The 25,807-nt window shown below is 42.6% G+C and overlaps 4 protein-coding genes across 4 annotated transcripts; 3 read left to right on the forward strand and 1 right to left on the reverse strand.

Annotated features, from left to right (window-relative positions):
• The first annotated feature begins 35 nt into the window (after positions 1-35).
• zcchc17 (zinc finger, CCHC domain containing 17) lies at positions 36-4,176 on the forward strand. The gene is made up of 6 exons (XM_088404322.1): positions 36-595; positions 955-1,055; positions 1,334-1,425; positions 1,490-1,590; positions 1,685-1,824; positions 2,695-4,176. Exons 1-6 carry the CDS (start codon positions 466-468, stop codon positions 2,851-2,853), a joined length of 723 nt encoding a protein of 240 aa, XP_088260448.1. The 5' UTR covers positions 36-465; the 3' UTR covers positions 2,854-4,176.
• A 1,141-nt stretch (positions 4,177-5,317) lies between these two features.
• fabp3 (fatty acid binding protein 3, muscle and heart) lies at positions 5,318-8,334 on the reverse strand. The gene is made up of 4 exons (XM_088404323.1): positions 8,166-8,334; positions 6,638-6,810; positions 5,806-5,907; positions 5,318-5,715 (listed from the first exon to the last, which is right to left on the reverse strand). The coding sequence occupies exons 1-4, from the start codon at positions 8,236-8,238 to the stop codon at positions 5,662-5,664; spliced, it is 402 nt and encodes a 133-aa protein (XP_088260449.1). The 5' UTR covers positions 8,239-8,334; the 3' UTR covers positions 5,318-5,661.
• On the forward strand, positions 8,132-17,307 carry dclk3 (doublecortin-like kinase 3). Its single transcript, XM_088404320.1, has 10 exons — positions 8,132-8,459; positions 10,041-10,188; positions 12,203-12,265; positions 13,080-13,291; positions 13,923-14,054; positions 14,121-14,640; positions 15,085-15,554; positions 16,059-16,191; positions 16,257-16,424; positions 16,552-17,307. The coding sequence occupies exons 2-10, from the start codon at positions 10,167-10,169 to the stop codon at positions 16,824-16,826; spliced, it is 1,995 nt and encodes a 664-aa protein (XP_088260446.1). The 5' UTR covers positions 8,132-8,459; positions 10,041-10,166; the 3' UTR covers positions 16,827-17,307.
• A 450-nt stretch (positions 17,308-17,757) lies between these two features.
• zftraf1 (zinc finger TRAF-type and ring finger containing 1) lies at positions 17,758-24,533 on the forward strand. Its single transcript, XM_088405501.1, has 7 exons — positions 17,758-18,224; positions 18,448-18,736; positions 20,154-20,248; positions 20,327-20,470; positions 21,197-21,408; positions 21,566-21,744; positions 21,890-24,533. Exons 2-7 carry the CDS (start codon positions 18,464-18,466, stop codon positions 22,100-22,102), a joined length of 1,116 nt encoding a protein of 371 aa, XP_088261627.1. The 5' UTR covers positions 17,758-18,224; positions 18,448-18,463; the 3' UTR covers positions 22,103-24,533.
• Positions 24,534-25,807: the final 1,274 nt, after the last annotated feature.

Genomic DNA, 25,807 nt, shown 5'->3' on the forward strand with positions numbered 1-25,807 from the left:
GAAGTAAAAAAAAGGCATATACAGTACTATAAAAATGCGGGTATAATTTGAGATTTCTATCAGCTGCAATTATTCTTTGAAATAATTGCTAAGTCAAAAGGACCTTTGACTTGTTTTCAGTTCTGTGATTGATTCTGTGATTGGCTGCGCTGACTTGCGCCGGAAGTAAAACGTGAGCGAGGTTGTTGTTGCTAACACAGCATAGCACTAGCTTATACAAAGCGTGACTCGTTTTCGTTAAGTATGCACCCCACTTGAGCAATATCGGCATGCTTTGAGGACATCGAAGTTTGTTTTATAAACGTATGAGCTATGTTCAGTTGTATTTAAATCGATTCTTCGTATTTTTGCCAATTGATGGAATGCTTGGGTCGCGTTGACATTAGCTTGCTGTGAAGTGGGGGGGTTTCGTAGATACAAATTTCCTCAAACGTATAATCGATACTGGTTGAACGATCGGTTGAGATGTCTGACATTGAGCCGGAACCCGCGGGACTGGCAGGCCTCCCGCCGCTCTACAGTATTTCCAAGGGTGAAGTGGTCTCCGTGCAGCCCTACGGGGCTTTTGTCCGCCTGCCAGGTTACAAGAAGGAAGGTGAGTCAGACAAGAGAAAGTGATGACTTCATGCTTTTCGTGGATTTCATGCAAAACATTATATAAAAGATTTGGGGCAAGTGCTTCGTGATGCATTTAGGACTGCTGGGTATTTTGAGCTTTACCTCTTACACAGGAGAATGAATTTGAAATAGACTGTAAATATAATTTATGATGTAAGGTTTCAGCAAGGCTTGGGGTTTTCAAACCAGATGTTTTATAAATGCTGGTTATCCAAAACAGTTTTCCACAAATTAAAGACGTCCCATTTGTCATGAAAGCAACGCAAGAGCCAGGAATGAAGACTTAACTTAGTCTCTTCATTGTTTTTGTTGTTTACAAACTGTATGCCCTTCCAGGTCTGGTACACGTGAGTGAAATGTCATCCACGCGTATCGAAAGTGCAGCAGAGGTTGTCGATGTGGGAGAGAAAGTGTGGATTAAAGTCATTGGGAGAGAGGTAATCACACAAAACATGTTAATACAATAATGGATAAAGCAAAGGAACTTTTAGTATTGCTACTTTTGTTTCTGAGGACATTTTAGCTTGAGGCAAACAAGATGTACTCATTCATTCGCACCTAAGAAATCTGGGAATTTAAGTGTCTGGGTACGTTTGGATTTGAACAATATAATCAAAAAGGCCTATTTTGTTATGAACTCTTTGTTCTGGAGACTTTCAGTTCCAGGTACTAAAAAGGTACCCGTTGTGTTAATGCGATGTCCTCTGCTTGTCAGATAAATGGCGAGAAAATCAAGTTGTCCTTCTCCATGAAAGCTGTCAATCAGGGAACAGGCCGAGACTTGGACCCCAACAACGTTATGGCGGAGTATGTTCATTTTACTTTGCCCTTCGCACTCTCGTGTTATTGAATCGCTGGCATTTACGTGCAGGCAAGACGCCAGGCGGCGGAGGCAGTTCCGAGACCACACGGGCAACAGGATCACGCTGGAGGCTGTGCTCAACACTACCTGCACTAAATGTGGCTGCAAAGGTGCTTTAATTGAGGAAAAAAGAAGAAAAATGGAAAAAAAAAAAGGTTCCCATTGAAAACCCCAGGTTAACTGAAGTCGCACATATATTTTTAGGCCACTTTACGAAGGACTGCTACTCTGCACCTGGTTTGCAGTACGCACTTGTGCCTGAAGAGGACGACAAAGAGACACAGCAGCAGCAGACGTCTTCAGCTGCGCCACAAAAAGACAAAGACAAGAAGAAGAAAAAGAAGGTACTGTGAACCCGTGGTGAATCATAATTCTTTATTTGTCAACCGTGATATGAAAAGTTGAATGGACAGCATCACTTTTAGCAGCAGTGGAAGTATCTTGAGTAGTCATTTTAATGAACCAAATTCAGTTAATCCATTACAACAATAACATATGGAAATAACACCAATAAATAAAATGTAAGCAAAGTATTAAACAATTTGTCCATCGTCAGGTTTTGTTTTGGACACCAGGAGGCAGCATAATACTATGTAAGCAAATAATAGAGGAAGACAGTCCCCAAACAAGGAAGAGTTAGTTTTCCATGAACAAGAAAAAAAAAAAAGATTGACGGTACTCTTATTTCTATCTCAGAATTCTAACTTTATTCTCAGAATCGTCACTTGATAGTTTTGACTAAGGATTCTGATTCTCAAGCGGAAATGGACTATTTTCAGACATCTGTTATTAGAATTCAGATTTATTTTCGGAACGTTACCTTTAAAGTAACAACTATGTCTTTATTCTCAGAATTCTCAGTTGTGAGAATAACAACTTTGGTCTAATGGATTCTGAAAATAAAATCAGAAATCTGACCAAGCTGAATTTCATGAATTTTGAGGACAATGTTTTTTTTCCTTTGCCATATTTATGCTCAGGCTAGCGTAATTAAATATTTCTTTGAAACTATCTTAGTGCTTAGGAACTATGCTGAAGTGAGTTGAGGAGCTTCATTTAGTCAATTGCTCCTTGCGGACTTTGTGGCATCCCCGGGCATCTGTTATTTATTTTAAATGAATTTGCTCAAACAGAGTTGAGCTTTTCGTAGCCTCTTACTGCGAAATTAAAAGTGATGAACGCACTCGTGAAGTGTTTCTTCTTATTCCCGCCAGGAGAAGAAGACAAAGAAAAAGAGGAAGCGCGAGAGGAAAGAGTCGGACAGCAGCAGCAGCGACAGCAGCGAGTGCAAACCCAAGAGGAGATGTCACGAGCGGGACGACGACAAGCACAGGAAAAAACACAAGAAACACAAATCGCACAAGCACAGCTGAGAAGCGGCCTCCCAAAATGGCCGCCGATGCGGTGAGGACTCTTTTTGTTTTTTAATAGTATTTTTTGCATACTTTTGGTTTCAGTACCTGAAACTTAAACTTGGACTTAAACCAAAAGTAAACATCCTGCAGTTTTTGATTAGTTCTGGGAATTTTTGAGATTGATGGACTCAAAGGTCCCCAGACCGAAGATCTGTTACGATCTGTTTAAGATCAGTTTACGTCCAGCTTAAAGATTGTCAGAACCAAAAAGTACGCAATGCATTTCCATCTAAACGTTGAGGAACTTCTGGTTTTGAGTAGTAGTAGTCCTTGCAACTAAACTTTCCTGGAATCAAGTTCAGGAACTTTCAAGTTGCGGCTATTTTTTGGTTCTGGAGATAGAAAAAATAAAAAGGAAATGAAATGATGCCCTTTACATGTTCCCCAATCTAAGCTTGGATTTTTGATATGTTTTTAGTTTTTCTGTTCTATCGCTAAGAGGACAAAAGTCACGTGACCTCTTTTTTATTATGTGTCCCCATGTAAGCGGATATGCGGAAGCAATATGGCGGGAGGTGACCAGCACCCTGCCCCCCACCAGTAGAAATCCTCATCTAGTTTTACACTTCTCCGCTTTCTGAATTTTGGCGACAGTGCAACTACACACACGCAGAGGAAGTAGTAAAGTCGCAAACAGGAAATGTAGCGTGGCCGATACCCACACTTCCTCCATGTTTTGACTCAGGGCACCTATTTGAAGCTTGGCAATGAAGAAGAAAAAAAAAAGTAGAAAAAAAAGAAGATTCTCATCCTGTCAGTGTCAGAACAAAACTCGTCTTTCTCGACTTGTTTGATTCCTCCCAGATGTCGGGTTCCGCCTTTGGCAGGATGCGCTCCAAGATTCCTCGAGTGTAGCTTGTAAAGAAAAAAAAAATGTTGCAACAACTATCTCGTCGGAACACGTAAAGAAGCGTTTGGATGTGTGGAAAAAGACAAATGAAATCGTTAGCAAATGCTCGGTCCGATAGAAATAAAAGCTTTTTATATATAGCCCTTGCAGTCATTAGCATTTAGCATGCTAGCCTGGTGGATTTCCCATAATGACAATTACAGTGTGTGTGTAAGAAGGGTGTGACTATCCTGCAGTCCTTATGAAAAATATTTTCTTCGGCGGAGTTGGCCGTCCACCAACAAAAGTGACTTGTAATGCATCCTCTGGGGTGCCGCATGCTTTTTTTTTCCTTGATAGCAGACTGTAGCATGTAATCATGATTAAAAAAAAAAAAGTATGCTGTTCATCATACACACAATAAAGTGTGCATCCCTTTTCTGGACTTTCAATTTGAATAGTGTGGAAATTGATGGTAGAAGTAGTACAGTTGTTTTTCATTTGTTTTTTGTTTGTTTTTGTTATTTTTAATACTTACATACACACACATTGATCCTCTACTATATAATGCATTAAAAATGTGTGTGTGATATGGTATTCTTCAGTTAATGTTTCCAGGTTTTTTTTTTTTTACAAGCAAGATATTAAAAAAAAACATGAATAATAAATGCAATCCTGTAGAAAAAATAAACAGGAAATATTTTGGGTTTATTGTGTTTAATAAACTTTAGTTTATTATTTTCCTAAAATTACATTTAAAACCTTTTTTAGGTTTGAAGGCAAATACAAGTTCAAAATGTCAATAGTTTTATTTTCATTACATTGTCTTCGATGTTTCCTAGCAACCAAAGAAGGTTCAATAAATAAATGTTAAAATAAAAAAAATTGTAGTTAGCATGCACATTCATATTATGTGCAGTAATTCCCCTGATTTCATTTTTTAAAAATATATTTATCCTATCAATTTATATATGTATATTTTTTTTCTTTGTCATTTCTTGATTCTTTCCACCTCATTCATAGCAGAAAAGGAAAAAATAATGGTACATATATTCAGATAAATACATCTGTATGTATGCATAAATACAGTACACGTTTGTAAAAATGTGTTTGTATGTATATGTATATATATATACCATAGATTTTTGCATCTTTGTATGTTTTGCCACGAGTAGAGTCGGTGTATTGAAATTAGCCGTCCGTCTTCCCTTGTATCTAGTTGGCAACGTGCGGCGATCGTACCACGCCAAGAGAATGATTGAGTGCAAAACACCTGGAATTGTTCCTTTCACCTTGCCAGGACACACACACACACACATAGAGTACAGGACGCTCAAGAGCTGCTTGCTGGTTATTTATGGGATGGAAAGTGTGGTCACACTCTTTGGATCACTTCAGAGGCGTCCGCCAGATTCCATTCTGGACACACGTTGCCTTTGCCACCTCCAGGTTCTTCCCTTTGTTTGCAAATGCATTTTATTTATGTATTTATAAAATATGTAAATATACATTTGGAGAGGATTTTCAATCCAGCTTGGTAGTTGCATGTTTTTCATTGGACGGAGATATGAAATAAATCAGCAGTGCCAGAAATCAGCTTAGTTTATGTTTTATTATTATCGTTTGCTGCCAATGTTTCAGTTGGAAACGTTTTTCCGGGTTTCAAAGTGGACTCGACGCATCACCATTGCAAACAAACAAAAGACAAAAATTGTAATACTCCAAAGTAAAATAACAATTATTCTTTTCAGTACTTTTCAGTGTTTTTAACAGGAGGGGTCCTCAAAAGTGGAGGACGGGGAAACAAAAAAAGGGGGGGGGGGGGCAAGGGTTGTGTAAATAATACTGAGCCTTCAATATATGAAGGAAAAGTGAGTTGACACTGAGGTTTTTGGGGGGGGGACTGTGGATGCAGGTGGGTTTTGGGGCGCAGGACTTCACTCTGCCTTCTCGTAGCAACGTGTGCAAACCACGTCGCCCAGCGTCAGCGTCTGTTTGCAAAATATCAAGGGCGTGTTCAAAATTTTCAAAACAGAAAAGCTCATTTAGCTAGCTGGCGTTTGGTTTTTGGGGCGACTGACCAGCGTGAGGGCGTTCCCGTTGACTTCGCGCACCAGGCTGGTCTCCTTGCCGTCCCACCGCTGGACGTGCACCAGCTTGCCGTCGTCCATTGTCACCACCGACTGCAAACGGAGAAAAATGCTGAGGCGGGAGAAACCACGCCCAGTAAAACGCTCCTGAAAATCGCCCGTTTGCTTTTTGCATAATTCTGCATTATGCTTGAGCCGATACGTTTCTTTAAATTTCATTTTGCCTTTAAGCGACTCGCCTCGAGGCTTAGTCAAATCATGTCGCATACTGTATGCAAAAAATGTCAAAATGATGTTTATAGTTTCTGTATTATATTTCAATAAGGATATCTATTAAGGAGGTTTTTTATCACTGAGATTTAGGTATTACTGCTTAGTCACTGAGAGTTGTCTTTGTAATTTTCTTTTGTTTCAATTGATTTGCTCTTAATTTGAAAATATAAATGACATTTTCCTGTTTTGGCATTATGTGAGTAAACCCTTTTTATATCTCACATCTCCGATCATGTTATTAGGTGATAAAACCCTAGAATTGTCCACATTTTCATTATTATTATTGACATTTTATTATATTTTATACGCAACAATTACAAAGATGTATTTCTATGTTTTTAACAAGTCTAGCCATTCAAGCCAGTTTCTTTTCAAAAACATTTCAGAGATGACGCAACAAAATAATCTATATTGATTATTAAAATATTCATTAGTTGCAGCACTAAAACATATCAGCACTTTTTTGGCACTTTTGAATGAAAACCATGTTTCTAAACATGATTTATAATAAAGATGTGATGCAAGATTGCGGGGGCTCGTCAGACCACACCTTGACTTTCCTGTCGTCCGCGGTGGTCTCGTCGAACTCCTCGCCCAGCTTGAAGGTGAGCTCGGTGTTCTTGACGGTGCTTTGAGTCTTGACGGTCACCTTGTCTCCGTCCACCGAGATGATGGTGGTGGGCTTGGTGATACCGCCCAGTTTGCGGACGGTGAAGCCCACGCCTGCGGGGACCGGCGGATGCTTGCGTTTAGGCGGCGTGCGAAAAGGGAGACCTCTCATGGCTGTCAATCAAGGGTTTTGTGTGCAGCCTGTTCTGCAGGATTTCCCGGGGACTAAAATGACATCGGTGGACCTGAACGCACCGCCGAATGACTCACATAAGCCTATTGTGTGCGTACGTGTACTCAAATGGCTCATTGATCAAGGGAATTGCCGCAGGCGGTCGAAAGGCAGCCGGTTGCCACGGTGACAAGAGCAGACGGGTCAATTGTAAAAGGCCCCTCAGGTCACTGCTTGTAAATACCCCCCCCCACACACACACACACACACACGCACACAACCTGGAAAGCCCTCCAAAAGGTTAGTGTTACTTTGCGTGCTGAGACATGCGTTTGATACAGTGCACCTGCCCCCATCTCACACACAGGTCACAAATTCCTATTTACATATTTACAATATTGGTTATGTTTGATGAGATCCATTCAACACAATTACATCATATTATTAACATTAAAAAAAACTTTTTTTTTACAAAAATTTGCACTTTTTTAAACAATTTTTCATGTTTTTTTAAACAATTTTATTTGCGATCAAATTATAATAAAAACGAAGCACAATTTTTTTCTTATGAAAAGTCCAATTTAGTTGATTTTTTTTTTTTATCGACATATTAGCGACGATATTTCAAACTTTTTACTATCATTTGAATGGTATCATTTGAATGCTTTTTAATGCAGTGACAGGAATTTTTTTTCACATTGAGAACAAATGAATTGGAACATGAACCATCTTGTTACTAAATTGTGTAATGGCGACACTTTAGCAAAACGTTGAATGGATTTAGGTCAAGTTAGGTCTTCTGCGGATGTGATGCGATTTCCCAGGGATGCTTTGCGCTAGTTAGGGGGTGCTTGACTGAAAACCGATGATTTCGAACCATAGTTTTAAACGCCTCTTCAAATAATATTTCCCTGTTAGTTGAGCCTTTATTTTAAAACGAAATGTAAGGCAAGTGTGCTTTTTGCCGATTTTGCCCGTCGGCACTGCAATGCAACGCTCGCACAGGCGTACCTAATCAAGTGTCCGGTGACGTCCCATTTGGAATCACATGTTCCATTCTCGCTAAGCGGCGTTTGAAAATGCGAACCCTCCTCCGTTTGGCGACAATGGCCGCCTTTCAAACACAGCGGGGTGCATTCAGGGCCCCTCCCTAGCACACTCAGGCCATGTGCTCCCTCGCTCGCTCGCTCGCTCGCCCACGCCACCCCTCCTCCTCGGCCTTTTCCACCCTCATGCCACATTCTCCATCTTGCTCGCTCCTTAAATCAATGCAAAAACACAAGTAAAGCAAACTCACCCAATTGCTTCATGTACTCATCAAAGTTCTCGCTGCTTTTCAGGTTCCATTTGCCCACGAACGCCTCGACCATGATGCCTGCGGAGAGCTGGAGGAATGAGGAGAGAGTGTGTGTGTGTGTGTGGCGGCGTGTGTGTGAGAGAGTGAGGGTGTGAGAGAGAGATTGCGAGCAGACTGCAGAGCGGAGGAGGAGGAGGGAGGAGGAAGCGCCTGCTTCTTACTGGCTGGCTCCACACCGGCTGTTCGTGATGTCATCGGGCTATGTGAGAAGCGACCTCGGCGGAGGGAGGAGATGTGAGTGCACGCGCTGACTTTTTCCCGGGGTAACATGACGCGACGTGTCAGGCGTCGCATTCACACGGGAGCTCTTAATTCGGAAGTTTCAAATAGAGAAGGTTGTTTGTTTAACCCCAAAAACATGGGCTGAGTGAGTCACCCCAAGAAAAAAAAAAGATCGCGGTGGCTTACTCGTTTCTGTTGCGTCCAGAGGAATGTCCCACAAACCAACCCGCTTTTTAAAGTCGTTTTTAAACCCGCACACGCACAAAACAAAAAAACTTTCGGGGGTAAAAAACAAGGAAGAAATGGGTCAAAAAAGGACTGACCTTTTTCCCCATAACACTCTAAAAAAATAAACATATATGAGTTAAAAAAAAAAAGGACCAACCCAATATTTGCATGTGTCTGGGCCAACTTTTTGGCTTGTTTCGTATAAAACCTAATTTCTCAGGTTTTCTTTTACAAAACAACCATTTTTGAAACTCCTAAAAACAGTTGGGGCAAAAAAGGACCAATCGAATATTTTGGTCAATTTGACCCAACTTCCTGGGTTGTTTTGTTTAAAACAGCTAAATTTTTTTTAGCAAAAACAACCCATTTTTAAACTCCCCCCAAATAGTTCGGTTAAAAATAACCCAATAATGGGTGAACATTCAATTTGATCCAACTTATTGTTTGTTAAAGGACAAAAATGACTTTGTCTTGTACAAAGCGACTCAATTTTTTTTGCTCTTTTCAAGAACAGTTGAGTGAAAAATAACCCAATCGTGGGTCCACAAAAGAATGACTCAATATTTGGACTCATTTAAAACTACGTTTCGGGCCTTTTTGCGCAAAACAACCTCAACCTCTGCTTGAAGTTGGCTAATAAGAGCTGGGCTAAAAATAACCCAATTATGAGTAAAAAAAAAAAAAAGAAAGGACCAACTCGATATTTGGGTCAATCTGAGCCAACTTTTTTTTTTGTATAAAACCCAATTTCTCAGGTTGTGTTTTACAAACCGACCCATTTTTTAAACTCTTATATACTGAGGGGTTAAAAATAGCCCAAATACGGGTCAAAAAAGGACCAAAGCAGTATTCCGGGTAATTGCACCCAACTTAATGGATTGTTTAGTTTGTTTTGCACAAAATGACCAATTTTTGCACTCTAAGAACAGTTGAGATAGAAATAACCCAATTATATGTCAAAAAAAGGACCAAGTCAATATTTGGTTTCATTTGACCCAAGATTTGCCTTGTTTGGCACTAAACAACCACAAAACTGGGGCATTTGTGCAAAACTGTCTAAAAAAATTGCTACTTCTGTACAAAAAGTAAAGCAGAAATTTAGAAACTGACCCAAATGTTGTGTCAGCCCTTTTTCGACTCATAATTGGGTCATGTTCAACCCAACTGTTTTAGAGTGTAGCTCACACTAACATATTTGATAGTTGGAAAACATGTTTAGCGGATGATAAATAAAGACCAATCATTCATCTCGGGAGTCGGAGACGTCATTACTATCACTCCTTTCTTCAGCACATATTTGCCCTCGAGTAACCTCTACGTGCCCTGTGTGTGTGCGCGCGTTTTTCTTTTTTTTTTTACATGAAGGCAATTCACTGCGATTGGCTGGCAACCAGTTCAGGGTGAACCCCGCCTACTGCCCGAAGCCAGCTGAGATAGGCGCCAGCAGGCCTGTGACCCCTGTGGGGATAAGCGGCTCTTGAAAATGGATGGATGGATGAAGGCCATTCACTTGGTACATGAGATTTTAACAAGGTTTCTGCAGCTACTGGCAATTCGAATTGTTTTCGAATTAAGAGCAAATTAATTGGAGCTTGATGAAATGTATTGGCAAAGTCTTTTAAAGTGACTCCTATGCAAAAGATGCATGCCCTTGTTTACTTAAGCATTATACAGATCTTAGTTGCACAATTTCACAGTAGACGAAGCAGAAATAAAATAGATGACGTTACACTATCACATCTTATTGCCATAGAAATCCTCATAAGTTGCCAAAATGATATAAAACCTTTGCTGCATTTAGCACCATTCTGTAAAATAACACAAGTCGAGTTAGCCAACGCTAACTGAAATATTACATAACAAACATGGCCACCGTCCCACTACCATTGTGGATTAAACGAAATAGAGAGAGAGAGAGAGAGAGAGAGAGAGAGAGGAAAAGTCAGGTGTGAAGATTGTTACCTCACACCATATGTTATGGCACCCATGTCCCATTGCCCTTGTCCCACAGTATGTGTTTGACATAAACAGGTGTGAGGGACATAAGTGGAAAAAAAAAATGAGCGGGCCACGAGGTGAAAGGTGAGGATAGTAAAAAAAAAAAAAAAAACTGACCAACAGCACATCCAAAAGTGTGTGTGTGTGTGTGTGTGTGTGTATCCAGAAGAGAGTTTGACCTCATGCCGAGTTATGACATGATTTGTAGCGTGGGACTTTTGCAAGTGTTGGCTTCACACCGAGCTTCTACATGTATGAAATGATGACTACACGCCCAATGTAAAGGTTTTGGTTTGGCAAACGTCCACACACGCGCTCTGCATTCAGACCTATTTGTCTCGCGGCTGTCATAAAGTGAGGAATGCTGATGTTGCGTCCAACTTTTTCTGTTCGACTTGTGAGAAATGATGGCCTCTTGTCAAGTCGGCGGGTCATTGAGTTTCTATTTGTACAGTCGTTTCCCCCTTTTTTAAACTATAAAACTTCCATTTTACACACTTGATAAGCGATGTTCTTTATGTGTTTCAAAACATCAAAAATACGTCAACTTTTGAAGCTGTGAACGAGCAATTTTAATGCGCTAACAAGCTATCTTGGTGCATTTGCCCCACCTAGCGGACAAGTGACAATACTGCAACCAAGTGTCACGATGAGCTTCATTTTTAACCAAAATCCTATCGCTAAAATATTTTCTTGGAAATTTTTATAAGGGCGTACGGTTTCACCACTGGTGACTTCGGCGCAGCAACTATTTAAATTACGGTTGAATGGTCAAAGAACAGGATATAGATCCGGGAGGAAAAGAAAGGAATTGCTGATCCAGTATTAACGGTATCCTTGGAGACAAAACCGTGAGGGGGCCAAGGGGCCTTAATTGAAAAAAAAAAAAAAAAAAAAAAAGACCCCCCCCCAAAAAAAAAACGTTTCTGAAACAATCTCAAACAAGAACGTCATAATAGGTGAGGCAAGAAAACAAGATACAATAGAACATATACAATATGATGAATAATATAAAACACGCTTCTCTTCCAATACATTTGCAGCAGTTGATGTGATATTTGACATTAACGTCAATATATCAAATATTCTTCCAAACATCCTTTTGAATATTATTGTGAATAAAATCACAACGTTTGAAGATTTATTTATCACAAAAACTACAGTTCACGTTTACGCTCTTGTTAAGTATGACCATGAAATATCTCACTTTCTAGATTTTCAAAATAAATTATATTCGCTTGTCTCGAGTGAAATAAATCATGATAGATTAAAATAGATGTTTTTGTATGCTTACTTATGTATTTACGAAGAGTCTCACAATGCATGACTGTGTTGAAATGTCGCAGAATATTTTTTAGCGTCTTACATGTCTTAATTTGAAGTGCAATCCATCGTAACTTCCTACACTGAACAGACCAACTTGACAAATAACCAAGGCGACCGAGTAGCACCGACTCGTGTCGCATTCGGCTGGTGGCGGCGTGACGTCACCGCCAATTTGGTACTCACTTGTGTCTTGTTTTGTTCAGAAATGACACCGCCTGCGAAGGCTCGCTTTGGCTGCGACGCGACAAGAAAATGGAGAACTCCAGGTGAGTTTTTTAAAAAAAAAATTTAGAAATGACGTGGTGTGGTTCCATATATGGTCAAAGGAAGCAATGAAAATAATGGGCAACGTAAACAAGAAAAACACAACTAAAATGCATTTTTTTAAAATGGGTGTCCTGCGAAATGGGGCGCATAAATGTAGAAGCGACTGATTTTTTTGTCTCACTTTCATCCAAACACACTTTGTGTTCTCCAGAAAGTGAAAGATGTTGCCTGTCCTCAAAGCTTCATAAATGATGCAAAATTTCAGGTCAAGGAAGCTTTTGTTCATGTTTGTGTGTCTCAAGAAAACATAAATAATTCATCCGGGGCCACAGCAAGTCTCTCAAATGGCACCACTTGCACTAGATGGAAAAAAAAACAAAACACAAATCTGATCAAAAGGATTTGTTGGTGAGGAAATTCTAGTTTTCTTATCAAACACGGTAAAAATCAAGCAAACACACAAACTCTATTATGTAGTTATTGAGGAAAAAAACTGCTACATCAAGACTTTCTTTTAAAAGTGATGGGAATCCATGTCACACTTTTAACTCATGCAATCCCAAAGACGTGTTTTTACGTTTGTTTGTTTGTTTGTTTTTAAAGAGTGCAGACATACAATTCCAGGTACTTATGTTTATTTAATTCCCAAGTATTTTGCTTATGGAGGGTTTACAAATGGCTGGTAGCAGGTAATTAATTACTCTGGGTGATTAAGTAGCAAAGTAATCAAATGTTTAAGTATTGATTGGTTGATTGAGGTTTAGGATTTGTGTATTTAAGTACTAGAGAATAAGGTATATTTTGTTTTTGCAGTCCCTGGCCCATCTTTGAAACGTGACAGGTGTGGCGCAGGAGCGCCCGCTCCGCCGCCGCCCCCCTGGCACGCTCGCCCCCGCCACCGCCCGGGGCAGATCCACGGGGCGGCCCCTCCCCTGCCGCTCTTCCACGGGCGCCATGCGGAAGAGAGCGCCGAGAGACCTCATCTGGTCACCGTCGTTCGACCCGGTCAGAACGCGCCACGGAAGGTAAAGCGCATTCTCTTATTTGGGGTGAAGCAGCATGTGGCTCGTTATTCTGACGGGCGAGGATTCTGACTTTTTTCACACTGGGCTTTCAAGACAGAATTCAGTTAATAATCAGAATTCGGACTTAAAATTCTTTATAGTCAAAAGCGTGGCCTTATTATCACCCAACTTGGGCTGATTGTGCTAACTTTATTCTCAGAATTCAAAATTCTTTTAAAAGTCAGAATTCTGAGGGTGGTTAGCATTCCGATTTTGAAGTCTGGCTTCAGTTTTTCCAAGTCCGGATTGTGATTTTAAATGGAGAATTCTGAGAAGTTTGCGCACTGTAAAACGCACCGTATTATAAGGCGCATAGAATAGAAGCTACAGCGGTGGCCGGGGTTGCGTTATGCATCCACTAGATGGAGAACATCACCAAAACAATCAGATAAGTCAGTCAAACTTTTCAATGAGAAATGAATAATAAAGATGATTTGTGCAAATTTAGTGGTCAGAACTCTCATTTTAAAAAGCGAATTCTGTGGTTCTTACTTGAAAGTAAAAATTCTCAGACCGTCACTAGCCCCAATCTCTTCGCATACTTTTTGTGTGCGATGCTAACCAACTAAAATTGTGTTTATTTTTTCCCAAGGTGACGGTGCTTTTAAACCGCAGGGGCGTGGTCTCCTTTGAGCAGCTCCTATTGGACATCTCGGAAGCGCTGGGCTTCCCTCGTTGGCACCGGTCGCGAGTGACCCGCCTCTATACGGCCTTCGCCCGAGAGGTAGGCTCTTGACTCTCGTCCCTAATTCGGGACTCTGAATTGAGTTTATCGTTCCGTTCGCGGCAGGTGAAAAGCGTCGGCGAATTCTTCCGCGGAGACGCGGCCTTTTTAGCGCTGGGCAAAGGCCGGCCTGAGCTGAGCGGCCTGCGGGGGGCGCTGGAGGAGCTGTTCCCGGAGCAGTCCCGCTACCGGGCCGAAGCGCTCCTGGTCTGGGAAAAGAAGCTCCGGGCGGCGCCGGATAAAGCCGCCAAGGCGGACAGCGGCTACGGCGAGGGCACGGACGAGGCGGACCCCGCCGAAGACGGGGCGCCGCCTGCCAAGGAGAATTCCGCTAAGGCCGCGGCCAGGAAAGCCGCTCAGCTCCCCAATCATCTGCAGAAATTGCGAGTGAGGGGCGGGCTCTGCCGGGACACGCCGCCCGCCGTCGGTCGCTTCCAAAGGGAGCGAGGGACGGACCTCGCTCCGCTGTGCGAAAACTGCTTGGTGAGACGAGTCAAGCGTCCCAGCCCGGAGTGGGTAGATCCGCTTTCGGGAAGGACGCCGCTGCCCCCTGTCTGCAGGAAACAAACGGAAAGTTCCCCTCAAGGTTAGATTTTTTTTTTTATCTTTATTCTTTGCAAGTTATTCTGCACTAGAACAAAATTATTACATATATAGCAATACTACAATAATATGTATTGGTCTTATATTATGTTGTCATATATAGTTGTTATTATATTATTATGACTATATTACATAGTATATAGATAGTATTAATAACAGAAAAAAGATATAACAATCTAGCCCACAACTATTGCTTTAATGTGGAATTTAATGTTGACGTGTGTTGACCAATATAAATATGTTCAAACAATATTGCCGCCATCTAGTGGCATACATGGGTAATTACAAGCAGGCTCAATTCCCGGCCGGTTATTGCTATTCACTGCAGAGCTTGGTGACTCAAATTATGAGTTAGAATGAAGAAGATTTTTTTTTAAATACTGTTATAGTTTGTTTTCAGTAACCCTAAGCCTTTCCCTCACCCCAGATTCTCCCCCCGGGGTCTCGGAGGACTACTGGGGGCCTCCCTCGGAGGGCAGCGAGGTGTCGGAGGCCGACGTGGCCGGCCTGTACCGCGTGGGGCGCCTCCTGGGGGACGGCAACTTCGCGGTGGTGCGCGAGTGCCGGCGGCGCTCCGACGGCCGGGCGCTGGCCGTCAAGATGGTGGAGCGCCGGCAGCTGCTGGGCCGGGAGCACATGCTGCAGAACGAGCTGAGCCTGCTGGCCAGCCTGAGGCACCCGCGCATCGTCAGGCTGCTGGCGCACCACCGCACGCCCGCCCGGGCCTACCTGGTGATGGAGCTGGCCGGCGGGGGCGACCTCTTCGAGGCCATCGGCCGGCGCGGCAGCTTCGGCGAGGACGAGGCCGCGCTCATGCTGGCCGACGTGGCCGAGGCCCTCAAGTACATCCACCGGAGGAGCGTGGTCCACCGGGACGTCAAACCCGAGAACCTGCTGGTCAGTCCACGACTATTTCAGCGACTATTTTCAAATTAGCTAATCGATCGTGTGAAATGTTTTTTTCAATACGTACTTATGACATTTGCAAGCCTTTCAATGACTTCGATGATTGGCTTAGCCTGGACTCCCATAATGCAAAAGTCATAGTAGTCTAAATAATGACATCATATTCCTATTTCGTTTTCATAAACATATTAAATGCAGCCGTCGACTAAAAATGACATCGCCGTTGCACAGGCAATGACCAATCACAGCTCAGCTGTTTTCAAAGTTAGGTCATGTGACATTTGCATGATGACTTACAAGTGATCGTTCCTTGAACGCTCAGCTGCGATGTCGTTTTTAGTCGACGTCAAGCATGAAAATGGATGGATTTTGCCGTTTTTCCATATTCCGCAAACAATACTAAAATCAGAATAACATGCTTATATTTTTGTAAAGAAAGTTTTCGACTTGACTTGTTTTAAGCAAGCTGTAAGCTGAGTCTTTCCCGCCCCTCAGATCGTTTACGCGGTGCCCGGCATGACCCGACTCAAGCTGGCCGACTTCGGCCTGGCCATGGTAGTGACCGAGCCCGTCTTCACCATCTGTGGCACTCCCACCTACGTGGCGCCCGAGATTCTCTCCGAGACAGGTTAGCGCCACGCCCGCGTCCTCCCGTAACCGTTTCCGAACGACTTGATAAACATGCGCCGCCAGGATACGGCGTGGAGGTGGACATGTGGGCACTGGGTGTCATCCTCTACATCCTTCTGTGCGGCTTCGCCCCCTTTCGAAGTCGGGATCGGGACCAGGAGGAACTGTTTGAGATCATCAAACGGGGGCAAGTGCACTTCCTGTCCCCCTATTGGGACGCCATCTCAGAAGGTACATGCCAAATGCGGCATCGATTACAATCATGAACTTTAACAGTAATTCTCTTGCTTACCGCTAGAGGGGACCCGCGTACCACTAAACGTAAATGCAACAAACCATTGCTTATTTTCTCACCCAGAAGCCAAAGGCCTGGTCTCCGGTCTCCTCCAGTCCGACCCTGTGGCCAGGATGACTGCAGAGGACACCTTGCTGTATCCCTGGCTGAGAGCCAAGGCGGCCAGCTGCCAGCAGATAGCGCTGGAGTACCAGCGCAAAACCAGGACGGAGGAGGAACAACCTAGACCAGCAATGCTGGACAGAGAGAATTTCCGGACCACTCCGAGGGAAGACCCCAAAACTGTTAGGCCTTCAAGTGGAGGACAGGGGGCCAGTTTAGATGCTCAAATAGAATGAACCTACAGCACCTCAAAGTATTGCAGATTTTCATTTATGACCAGATTTTTTCTACTGCAGATTTTCCTTTCAAGTCGGAGCAGTGGACAAAAATATCAACAAAAGCATCTTCATTGATGATCATAACTTCATTGCAGACCTCTCTATTTTTTCTTAAAATTGTTCCTGCTTCTATTTCGAACAAGTCCAAAAAATATCAGTTTGATTCACAGTATTGTTGTCTTTTAATGACAGAAACAAACTAAAAAAGGGAAAAACAAAACTCTTTTGTGCATTTTTATTTAAAGTAACATTTTCTATTGCAGGTTTACCTCAGTTTTCTTCTCGGTACGTTTATCATCCTTTATATCCTCTTGGAAAAAAAAAAAAACTTGAGTACTGTGTGTCTAAAAATTGAGAGCTCATTCTTTTGCACGTTAAATGTATTTTTGAGTTGTTTTCTATGATTCTATTTGTGTATAAACTGTAAAGTTAAACGAGATTCAACCTGGATCTGTGCATTGTTTACTCAGTTTGAAATCCCATATTTATATATATAATGTTTTAATTCCTTTGACGTAGGCTCGGCCATTGTTTTCAAGCCTGTGTTTCGTCAGCCTGTCTTTCTGGTTGTGTCATTCACACATAATAATATAGGAGAGGGTCTCCCAGAACCAGTCTGGCAACTTAACAGCGAATTGCGCAAGCAGCACGTCCCATTATGCAAATCGCAACGCGCTATCATTTTTTTGGGGGGTGCAATAGTTTAGTAATCGCTCGTGGTCATCAAAGCTGCCTCGCGCAAGCCACGTGGGCGCCGGTGCGCTGTCAAACGTCTTTAAAAAGAAGTCTGACATAACTTTTGTCCGCTTTCAAAGCTCTCTTGCTCGGCCTGCGCGCACTGCGCATGCGCGCTCCCCAACTCTTTAAATACCCCCAAGTCATCTGTGGCTACAACAAAACATTTCGCCGTCCGCCGATTCGACACGACCGGGCGGAGAGGACGATAGGCGGCTCTTTCCGCACAAAATTAAAGCGTTGATGCGGTTCGGAAAAAAATGTTGCTTTTTTTCTGAATAAGCCCCACTTTGATCAAGTCGTAAAAGGTTGAGAACTCGGGAGAGACGCGGAGGGGGGGGGAGACGGACAGGGAGGAAAAACAAAGATGGCTGTGTGAGCCCCAGAGACGAGCCAACAACAACAACAAGCGTCCGCGGATCGGGAAAAGACATCTCGGGTAGCCGCAGCGGACACGCCGGACTTGGGGACAGCCGAACCGAGCTGTCGGGAGGGAGAGCGCCCCCTCCCCACCCCCTCCCCCCAAAACAGCTGAGTTGTTTTTGTTCTGGCTGCCCACCGCCCCCCTCCCCCGACCGGAGCGCCGTGCTCAGGGCTCGGTGTCAACTAGCTAGCCGCACCGTAAGTCCTCTCCCTGCGGTTGACATTTTGTCTTCGCCTCGGTTACGACTTCCAGAAAATATTTCGAATTCTAGCCCTGCAAATCATCAGCCAACTAGCGTTCCTACCGTGGCGTTAGCACGGGAGTTAGCCTGCTAGCGAGCTAGCTGTCAGTTAGCCTTCAAGCTAAGCCATCACTCAAGATTGATCTAAGTGATTTTGTGGTGGGGGGGTACGTGGGAAGTTCTAGACCCAATCGGATGTCCGCCATGGAAGACGACGACTTGATGTCGGCGCCCGGCGGCTCATCGGCCGTCGCGGTGGCAGGGGCGGCCGAGGTGGCCGTGGCCGGGGCAGGGGCCGGGCTCGTCGGCCAGGAGGAGGTCGGAACGCGGCCCGAGGCGGACTCGGACGAACCGCCCAAGAAGAAGACCAAAGTGCCCGAGGCGGAGTCCGGAAAACTGGAGGAGAGACTGTACTCTGTGCTCTGCTGCACCGTGTGCCTAGACTTGCCCAAGGCGTCTGTGTATCAGGTAAACGTGGTCACAAACATGCCCCAACACTTACCCCTGCAACACCCCCACCCCTAAAAAAAAAAACCTGACCCCCTAAAATTGACTAAACTGGGGGCAACCTGATGCTCGACGTATTTAAAAAACGGCACAGGCTCGACGCACCATGTCCCCGTCCCCCGCTGAAAAGTTTTGACGTGATCTTCAAATAACCTTCAACTCTAAAGTCACTTTCCCAACATCAACACCCTCCAAAATAAAAGTAGTCCCCTTTCCACCCCCCTTGTCCTCGAATGCCACCAACATGTCACCTGCTCAATGTCGAGCGTGTCGTAGCCCTTCACACAACATAAATGCGCTCGATTTAATGTCATGTGCAAGCACAAGCAGTGGAAAGTTCATGTTGGTGACAATTCACAAAGTTCCCCTCAATCATCCACCGTTGCCCATTAAACTGTTTTCGGTACACATTTGAGCCAAATGTGGCAAGTTCTCAAACCACGCTCAGTCTCGATCGGTTCCAGAATTCTCCTTGCAAAAGACATGCATTTAAATAGTTTTATATGCAGAAAATTCCTCATGTAATGATGCTAAAATATAGTTGCCTATGAAACTGTTTTGACATTTGAGTCAAAAATGTCACCCTCAGAGTTTAATCTCGATTGGTTCCAGAATTCTCTTTGTAAAAGACATGCATTTAATATATTTTAAATGCAGGAAAATCCCAACCTGTGTCATGATCCCAACAATTTTTTTGCCTGGTATGAAACTGTTTTTTTTCTAGACATTTGATGCAGATATGGCAAGTTCTTAAACGATTTGCAATCTGGATCTGATTCAGAATGATCTTTGCATTAAAAAAAAATAAGTAATGATGCTAAAATATTTTTGCCTTATTCGGATTATGTTTGCCATGTGCATAGTGTCCCCCGTTTATCCAGAAATAACTGAAATTTACTTTTTAACTGTCTAAAACGACTTAGGTGGAGGAAAAATAACAAGAAAATAGAGAGGTAAACCTGCTATAGACATTGTTTTAAATGAAACTATAATAGTTAAATAGCTATTTTTGACAGGTCCGATTGAAATTTATGTTCATTAGTAAGAGAAGCGACAATAACTGTAGCGAGAAAACGCTAGTGTCATGTCAAATCAGGTTTAATAAAAAAAAATCTCCAAATATTATTTTTCAAACCAAAAAAAACCCTAGAAAAAAAATTGGGAGTGTGACTACATTTACTTGGTTGCAATCGGTCATTTTGGATCTGCTCCAGAATTATAATTGCCAAAAGACATGCAATTAGAAAGCAGGAAATTGCAGGAAAAAACGCACCCGGATCCGTCTCCTATGTATCCGTCTCTATTTTTGCGCACTTTATTTTCTAAAATATCCCGAGCACCGTGCATGACATTTGACGTGTGGCCTCGACTCCCCCAGTGCACCAACGGCCACCTGATGTGCGCGGGCTGCTTCATCCACCTGCTGGCCGACTCGCGCCTCAAGGAGGAGCAGGCCACGTGTCCCAACTGCAGGTAGGGCCGAGCCCGGCTCGGAGCCCGGCTCGGAGCCCGGCTCGGAGCCCGATTCTGACGGCCTTTCTCGGCTCGCAGGTGCGAGATCAGCAAGAATCTGTGCTGCAGAAACCTGGCGGTGGAGAAGGCGGTCAGCGAGCTGCCCACCGAGTGCACCTTCTGCCTTAAACAGTTCCCCAGGTCCAGCCTGGAGAGACATCAGAAGGACGAGTGTCAGGACAGGTGAGAGACGCCGCCGAGCAGGCCAAAGTCACCATTTTTTTCTCGCGAACCTTTCGAAAAATAACTCAATCGATATTTTCCTTCCCGTCCGCGCCAATCGCTATTCTTGCGCAACACGGCTGCGGAAAAATGCCAACCGATCGTTCGGGAGTTGAGTGTTTGGATATTGCCTTACCCAGCCCTACCATCACAAAAAAAAAAAAAAAAAAAGCGCTAGACAGACATTGCGACACCGGCAGCTGGAAAGCTAAAGGTGTAAAGTGGTTGCCGTGACAACAAGCTCTCCTCCTCACATTCCGTATGTCTCCAAAATGTACTTTCACGACTTAACCGTGGAAGAATTGATACTGGAGATGATAGCTTTCCTAAAAACGTCTCGTTTTTGTTGTCATGAATATTTTCAACCTCTCAAAATGCACGGTGGCATTAAACCTATTCGTACATATTAGTATTAAAAAATGAATCCTAACTATATTGTGTGTTTTATTTAAAAATAAAGTTTTGATATTTCATTTGTGGTTGACATCAAATTTTAATGTTTTAACCAGGAATGGATTTTTTAAGAGGGATTGAATGTCCGGACTCTTAAAAAAAAGTGAAAATACGTCCCTGGCGTTGAATGACTCAATATGCTTTGATGAAACACGTCAAAAATACAAAATATTACAAGAAATGCACGAAAAAAAAAGCCAAGCCAAGCTATTCCGGTTTCCCCTTTGTGGTCAGGGTGACGGTGTGCAAGTACAAGCGCATCGGGTGCCCGTGGCAGGGCCCCTTCCACGAGATGCCGGCGCACGAGGGCGAGTGCTCGCACCCCACCAAGACGGGCACGGAGCTGATGGGCATCCTGGGCGAGATGGACCAGAACCACAGACGCGACATGCAACTCTACAACAGCATCTTCAGCCTCCTCTGCTACGAGAAGATCGGATTCACCGGTAAGCGAAGGCGGATTTCCACATTTTTTTTTTCAAAAGTCTCCACATTCAACCCCAAAGACGGAATTTCACGTTTTTAAAAAAAAAAAACGTTAAAAATTCTAGACATTCAATCCGAGACCTAACGAGTGAAAACGCGGCGGCGCGCGTGTGTCAGAGGTGCAGTTCCGGCCGTACCGCACCGACGACTTCATCACTCGGCTGTACTACGAGACGCCGCGCTTCACCGTGCTCAACCAGACGTGGGTGCTAAAGGCTCGCGTCAACGACTCGGAACGCAACCCCAACCTTTCGTGCAAGCGCACGCTCTCCTTCCAGCTCATCCTCAAGAGCAAGGTGACACACACACACACACACACACACACACACAAAAGTGGTAGAGCGGGCCATGAAAAGGCTCGGATATTAACGCGACTCGTCAAGACTTTGTCGACTTTGGCATAAAAGTCGCGGCGTTGTCCTGACGTTGCGGCGTTGGCAGGTGAACTCGGCGCTGGAGTGCTCCTTCCTGCTGCTGAAGGGCCCGTACGACGACGTGCGCATCAAGCCGGTCATCCATCACTACGCCTTCAGCAACGACGACAGCGAGACGGACTACGTGCTGCTGCCCATCTGCGACTCCGTCGAGTGCAACAAACTGCTGGCCGCCAAAAACATCAACCTGCGCCTCTTCATCTTCCAGGTCCAAAAGTAAAAACAAAAACAAACAACAACACGCACACTCGGCCACCCCGCGAGGAGGACAGAGACCGCGCTCAACCACTGATACCTCTTACGCACGCGCACACACGCACACACACACACACACACACACACACACTGCTAATCCACTTACCTCCTTCTACCACACAAGTGAGAAGACCTTTGGAAAGGAGATTGATTTTGGGCTTGATGGTCCTGAGGTGGCCAGTGCGTAGCAGTCGGACCCCCTGCGCACCCAAGAGCCAAAAGCGCACACGCACGCGCGCGCGCGCACGCATGTGTGTGTTGCCTCAATGTGAAAACGAGTGTCGACTCGACTGAGCTGTGACCTGTGATTGGATATGCGTGTGTGAGTCGCCCCCTTTTTATTTATATTTACCCATGAACTCAGAAATGCGTATTTAACATATTTAGTTGCTCTTCCACATTTTGTGTGCGTTTGCGTGACAAAAACCTTTGAAGTTTAATCAAAAAGCCATTTTTTTTTGCACCATACCTCACATCATTGACATGCTCTCATTAATGATGTTAAAAGTCAATTTACAACATTTTTCTTTTTTTTTTAAGGTTTTCCACCTGTTTTCAACAATGTCAGTCGCTAAAATTTAAAATCCTTAAAAAATACTTTTGTGTCTTTTTTTAAGCAAATGATCACATTTATTCAATTTTTATTCATTTTACTCCTTTTCCAAGCATCTTAGACACTAATGCCTAAAAAATACCAAAATAAATACGGAGGATTTAACGTCTAGAGCAGGGGTGTCAAAGTCTTTTTAGCTCCAAAAATGTACTCTCAGGCCGGCTAAAAATCATGTTGTAGAACTTTAGTACAAGTAGTTGAATTAATCACACAGATTTTCGCTAATTTTTAAATATGATTTCGAACAGCAACTACATAATTCAAGATTTTTGGTCCCCTCTTCAGCATATATACAATAGCATTTTTTCTTAAATTGCATGAAATGAATGGGCACTTTCTATGACCGTTTTTTTCCAATCCTTTAGGGTTAAAACACAGCCTCTTTCATCACTACAACACACAAAAACACACCGGCTACCTTATTGTTTGTGATAGCGATACAAAGCCCCGCCTCTCCGATTTCAAAATCCGTCGGAATGAAGTTGCTAGCACAAACGGCTCAGGAGTTCTGCTGATTTGAAAAACATCTCGCCGGGCCAAGTTATACATCTACGCGGGCCGTATCTGGCCCGCGGGCCCTATGTTTGACACCCGTGGTCTAGCTTCTCATGTCAAAATTACGCCTTTGGATTTGAATGAGTGAAATGCGTTTTAAAAAGTTCCCAAACCGGAATCAATTCAAACACATTTTTAAAAATGTTTTTTGTTTTTGTGAGTGAAGAACCACATTTTTGGAAGAAAACATCCTCACCTGTGTTTAAAATTTGTTTAGTTTTGTTTTTCCTCCCGACAAGAATAATGCATTTACATTTTTATTTATTTTTTATTTGAGTACAAATTAGCGCGTTTCTACATTTTGAAAAATAAGTGCCAAAAGCCTTCGTCCATTTTTTCCCTCTGCATTTTAAAAATCATGCCACTGATTGGTTGAAATTGATAAATTTGTTTGTGTTTGAAAATATTTAGCATCCTTATCAAATTTAAATACTTCTATAGCTAGTATATTTTTAGTAGTTTTTAAATAAAAATGCTCCTCAAAACCTGTTGACATTTTCAAGTTATTTTACATATTAGCTACAATATAATGTGTGAATTAAAAAATATAATCATAAAATGATAATACAATTTAAAAAAAAAAAGAATGATGCAAACATTTTTTTGTTGAGGTTTTGAACACCGGTGAGGATTGTAATATTTTTATTATTTCTCACGAGCAATTTCAAATTTGAATTTAGTCGAAAATGCCATTTAAAAGTATTAAAATCATCTTTATGTTTGCAATGTATTTTTTTGTATAATTTTTTTCCAGCCCCTGTGACGTCTTTGCACGGCTGACCTTGTGTTTTTTGGAGATGCGGGGACATTTAGGCCGTTCCTCGCAAGTTCCCATTTCTTTTTGAGGGTCAGGTCTCGCTTTTAGAGTGTAAGTTTGAATTGGACTTTGGTTGGGGTTGGGGTCACCGTTTTTCAATGGATGTCCTCACAAAGTATCGCCGTACAAATGTGTGTGTGTGTGTGTGTGTGAGACGGGAAATTGTGGGGGTCCTCCATCTAAGGGACTTTGGACTTACTTGAAGGAGAAGGTGTTACGTGAATGGAATCTACTGTAAAGCAGAAAGAAGATATCACTCCTCCTGATCTCTGCTGTATTTTTTTTTTTTTGGGGTGGGGGGTCTCTCAAAAAGAGAAAAAACAAGAAGCTTCAGTGGACTTGTTCATCTCACTATGGCTGTACATGTGCCTTTTATTATTACGATTATTAATATTAAAGCTCATCAACCTGCTTGCTTCCTTGTGTGAAAGTCATCCAAGACAAAAATTCATAAAGCCTCCGGCGCATGAATAATTGAAGGCATGGCGGCGGCGTTATGAAATCCAAATTTAATTTTCCAACCCGGCCGGGATGATGGATACGTTTCATTGGCTTAAAATAGGAATGGGCTCCACTTGAAAAATGAATTATCACACGCGTGTTATTACTGGAGAGAAGGCAAAAGGGCACGGGAGTCATTTGGACAAGTATTTGTTTTTTTTTTTTTTTTTTGGGGGGGGGGGTCTTTATACATTTTCAAAATGACACAGGTGCACAAAATGTTTGATTTACTAGTCATTACAATCAAATGCCATGAAAAGGGTCCATTTATTGCTCATAAATATTCAGTGCTGTAATATTTTGAGATTGCCATCAAGGCATGATGTAATTTTTGGGCCTCTAATGTGACCTATTTATGGCATGATTATATTTTTTTCCCCCTAAATGTGCTCTCTTTAGGATGTGACGTTTATGAACCTTGCGTCTTATGAAGGCATGATTTTTATTTTATTTTTTTGCCATCAATGAAATTTTGCTGTCAGTAGATTAATTTTTGTTTCCCCTTAATGGCAGAATGAATTTTTTTTTCTTTACCCAAAATGGGGCCTGTTTATGACACGAATCTAATTTTTTTTTTTTGCATACTAGTTTGAGTCGTTTGGATCTTTTGAAGGCATTTTTTTTTCTGCCGCCAGTCACATTTTGCTTGGCATAATTTGGCGTAAATAATTCCCACACGTAGTTGTACAGTACGGCATCACTTAACGTGAAAATATTGTTTGATGTTACAGCTTTTGGCCAGTAGATGACACTAAAGAGTCGCAATAGAAATGATGTATGTTAAAGGGAGTCTGCCGTTTTCTGAAGTAAATTGTGTTTATATTTAAATCGATTAAAACTATGTATTTTTATCACCAATCCTCTTTACTCGTCACTTCCTGTCGCATAAAAATGACGTCACGTGCCAAAGGCACAGGTAATGACCAAAGCCAATTACAGTTATAGCCCAAATATGAACTTTTGACAGGTGAAAATGGCTTTTTAAGTGAAAAAAACGTTTACGAAGGATGTGAAAATGTCATGTGACTGCTAAAGACACAAACATGACTGCCATGTGTGTTTATTGAATACATTCACACGGTGCAATTTTTGGCATCAAACACTATATATATATATATATATATATATATATATATATATATATATATATATATATATATATATATATATATATATATATATAT

Source organism: Hippichthys cyanospilos, chromosome 21 (genome assembly GCF_059441005.1).
Source record: "Hippichthys cyanospilos isolate Australia breed blue-spotted pipefish chromosome 21, RoL_Hcya_1.0, whole genome shotgun sequence".
In the NCBI taxonomy this organism is placed as follows: domain Eukaryota; kingdom Metazoa; phylum Chordata; class Actinopteri; order Syngnathiformes; family Syngnathidae; genus Hippichthys; species Hippichthys cyanospilos.

What these genes read in the sequence shown, in the direction of transcription:
- zftraf1 (XM_088405501.1), top strand. Translation starts at nt 18,464, where the DNA reads ATGTCCGCCATGGAAGACGACGACTTGATGTCGGCGCCCGGCGGCTCA. An exon ending in GCCACGTGTCCCAACTGCAG is followed by an intron (nt 20,249 to 20,326) that starts GTAGGGCCGAGC and finishes CTCGGCTCGCAG; the next exon opens with GTGCGAGATCAGCAAGAATC. An exon ending in AGCTCATCCTCAAGAGCAAG is followed by an intron (nt 21,745 to 21,889) that starts GTGACACACACA and finishes CGGCGTTGGCAG; the next exon opens with GTGAACTCGGCGCTGGAGTG.
- dclk3 (XM_088404320.1), top strand. Translation starts at nt 10,167, where the DNA reads ATGGATGAAGGCCATTCACTTG. An exon ending in CGAGATTCTCTCCGAGACAG is followed by an intron (nt 16,192 to 16,256) that starts GTTAGCGCCACG and finishes ATGCGCCGCCAG; the next exon opens with GATACGGCGTGGAGGTGGAC. An exon ending in TTGGGACGCCATCTCAGAAG is followed by an intron (nt 16,425 to 16,551) that starts GTACATGCCAAA and finishes TTTCTCACCCAG; the next exon opens with AAGCCAAAGGCCTGGTCTCC.
- zcchc17 (XM_088404322.1), top strand. Translation starts at nt 466, where the DNA reads ATGTCTGACATTGAGCCGGAACCCGCGGGACTGGCAGGCCTCCCGCCG. An exon ending in GCCAGGTTACAAGAAGGAAG is followed by an intron (nt 596 to 954) that starts GTGAGTCAGACA and finishes ATGCCCTTCCAG; the next exon opens with GTCTGGTACACGTGAGTGAA. An exon ending in CACTAAATGTGGCTGCAAAG is followed by an intron (nt 1,591 to 1,684) that starts GTGCTTTAATTG and finishes ATATATTTTTAG; the next exon opens with GCCACTTTACGAAGGACTGC.
- fabp3 (XM_088404323.1), bottom strand. Translation starts at nt 8,238, where the DNA reads ATGGTCGAGGCGTTCGTGGGCAAATGGAACCTGAAAAGCAGCGAGAAC. An exon ending in TGAGTACATGAAGCAATTGG is followed by an intron (nt 6,811 to 8,165) that starts GTGAGTTTGCTT and finishes CGGTCCCCGCAG; the next exon opens with GCGTGGGCTTCACCGTCCGC. An exon ending in CGGACGACAGGAAAGTCAAG is followed by an intron (nt 5,908 to 6,637) that starts GTGTGGTCTGAC and finishes CTCCGTTTGCAG; the next exon opens with TCGGTGGTGACAATGGACGA.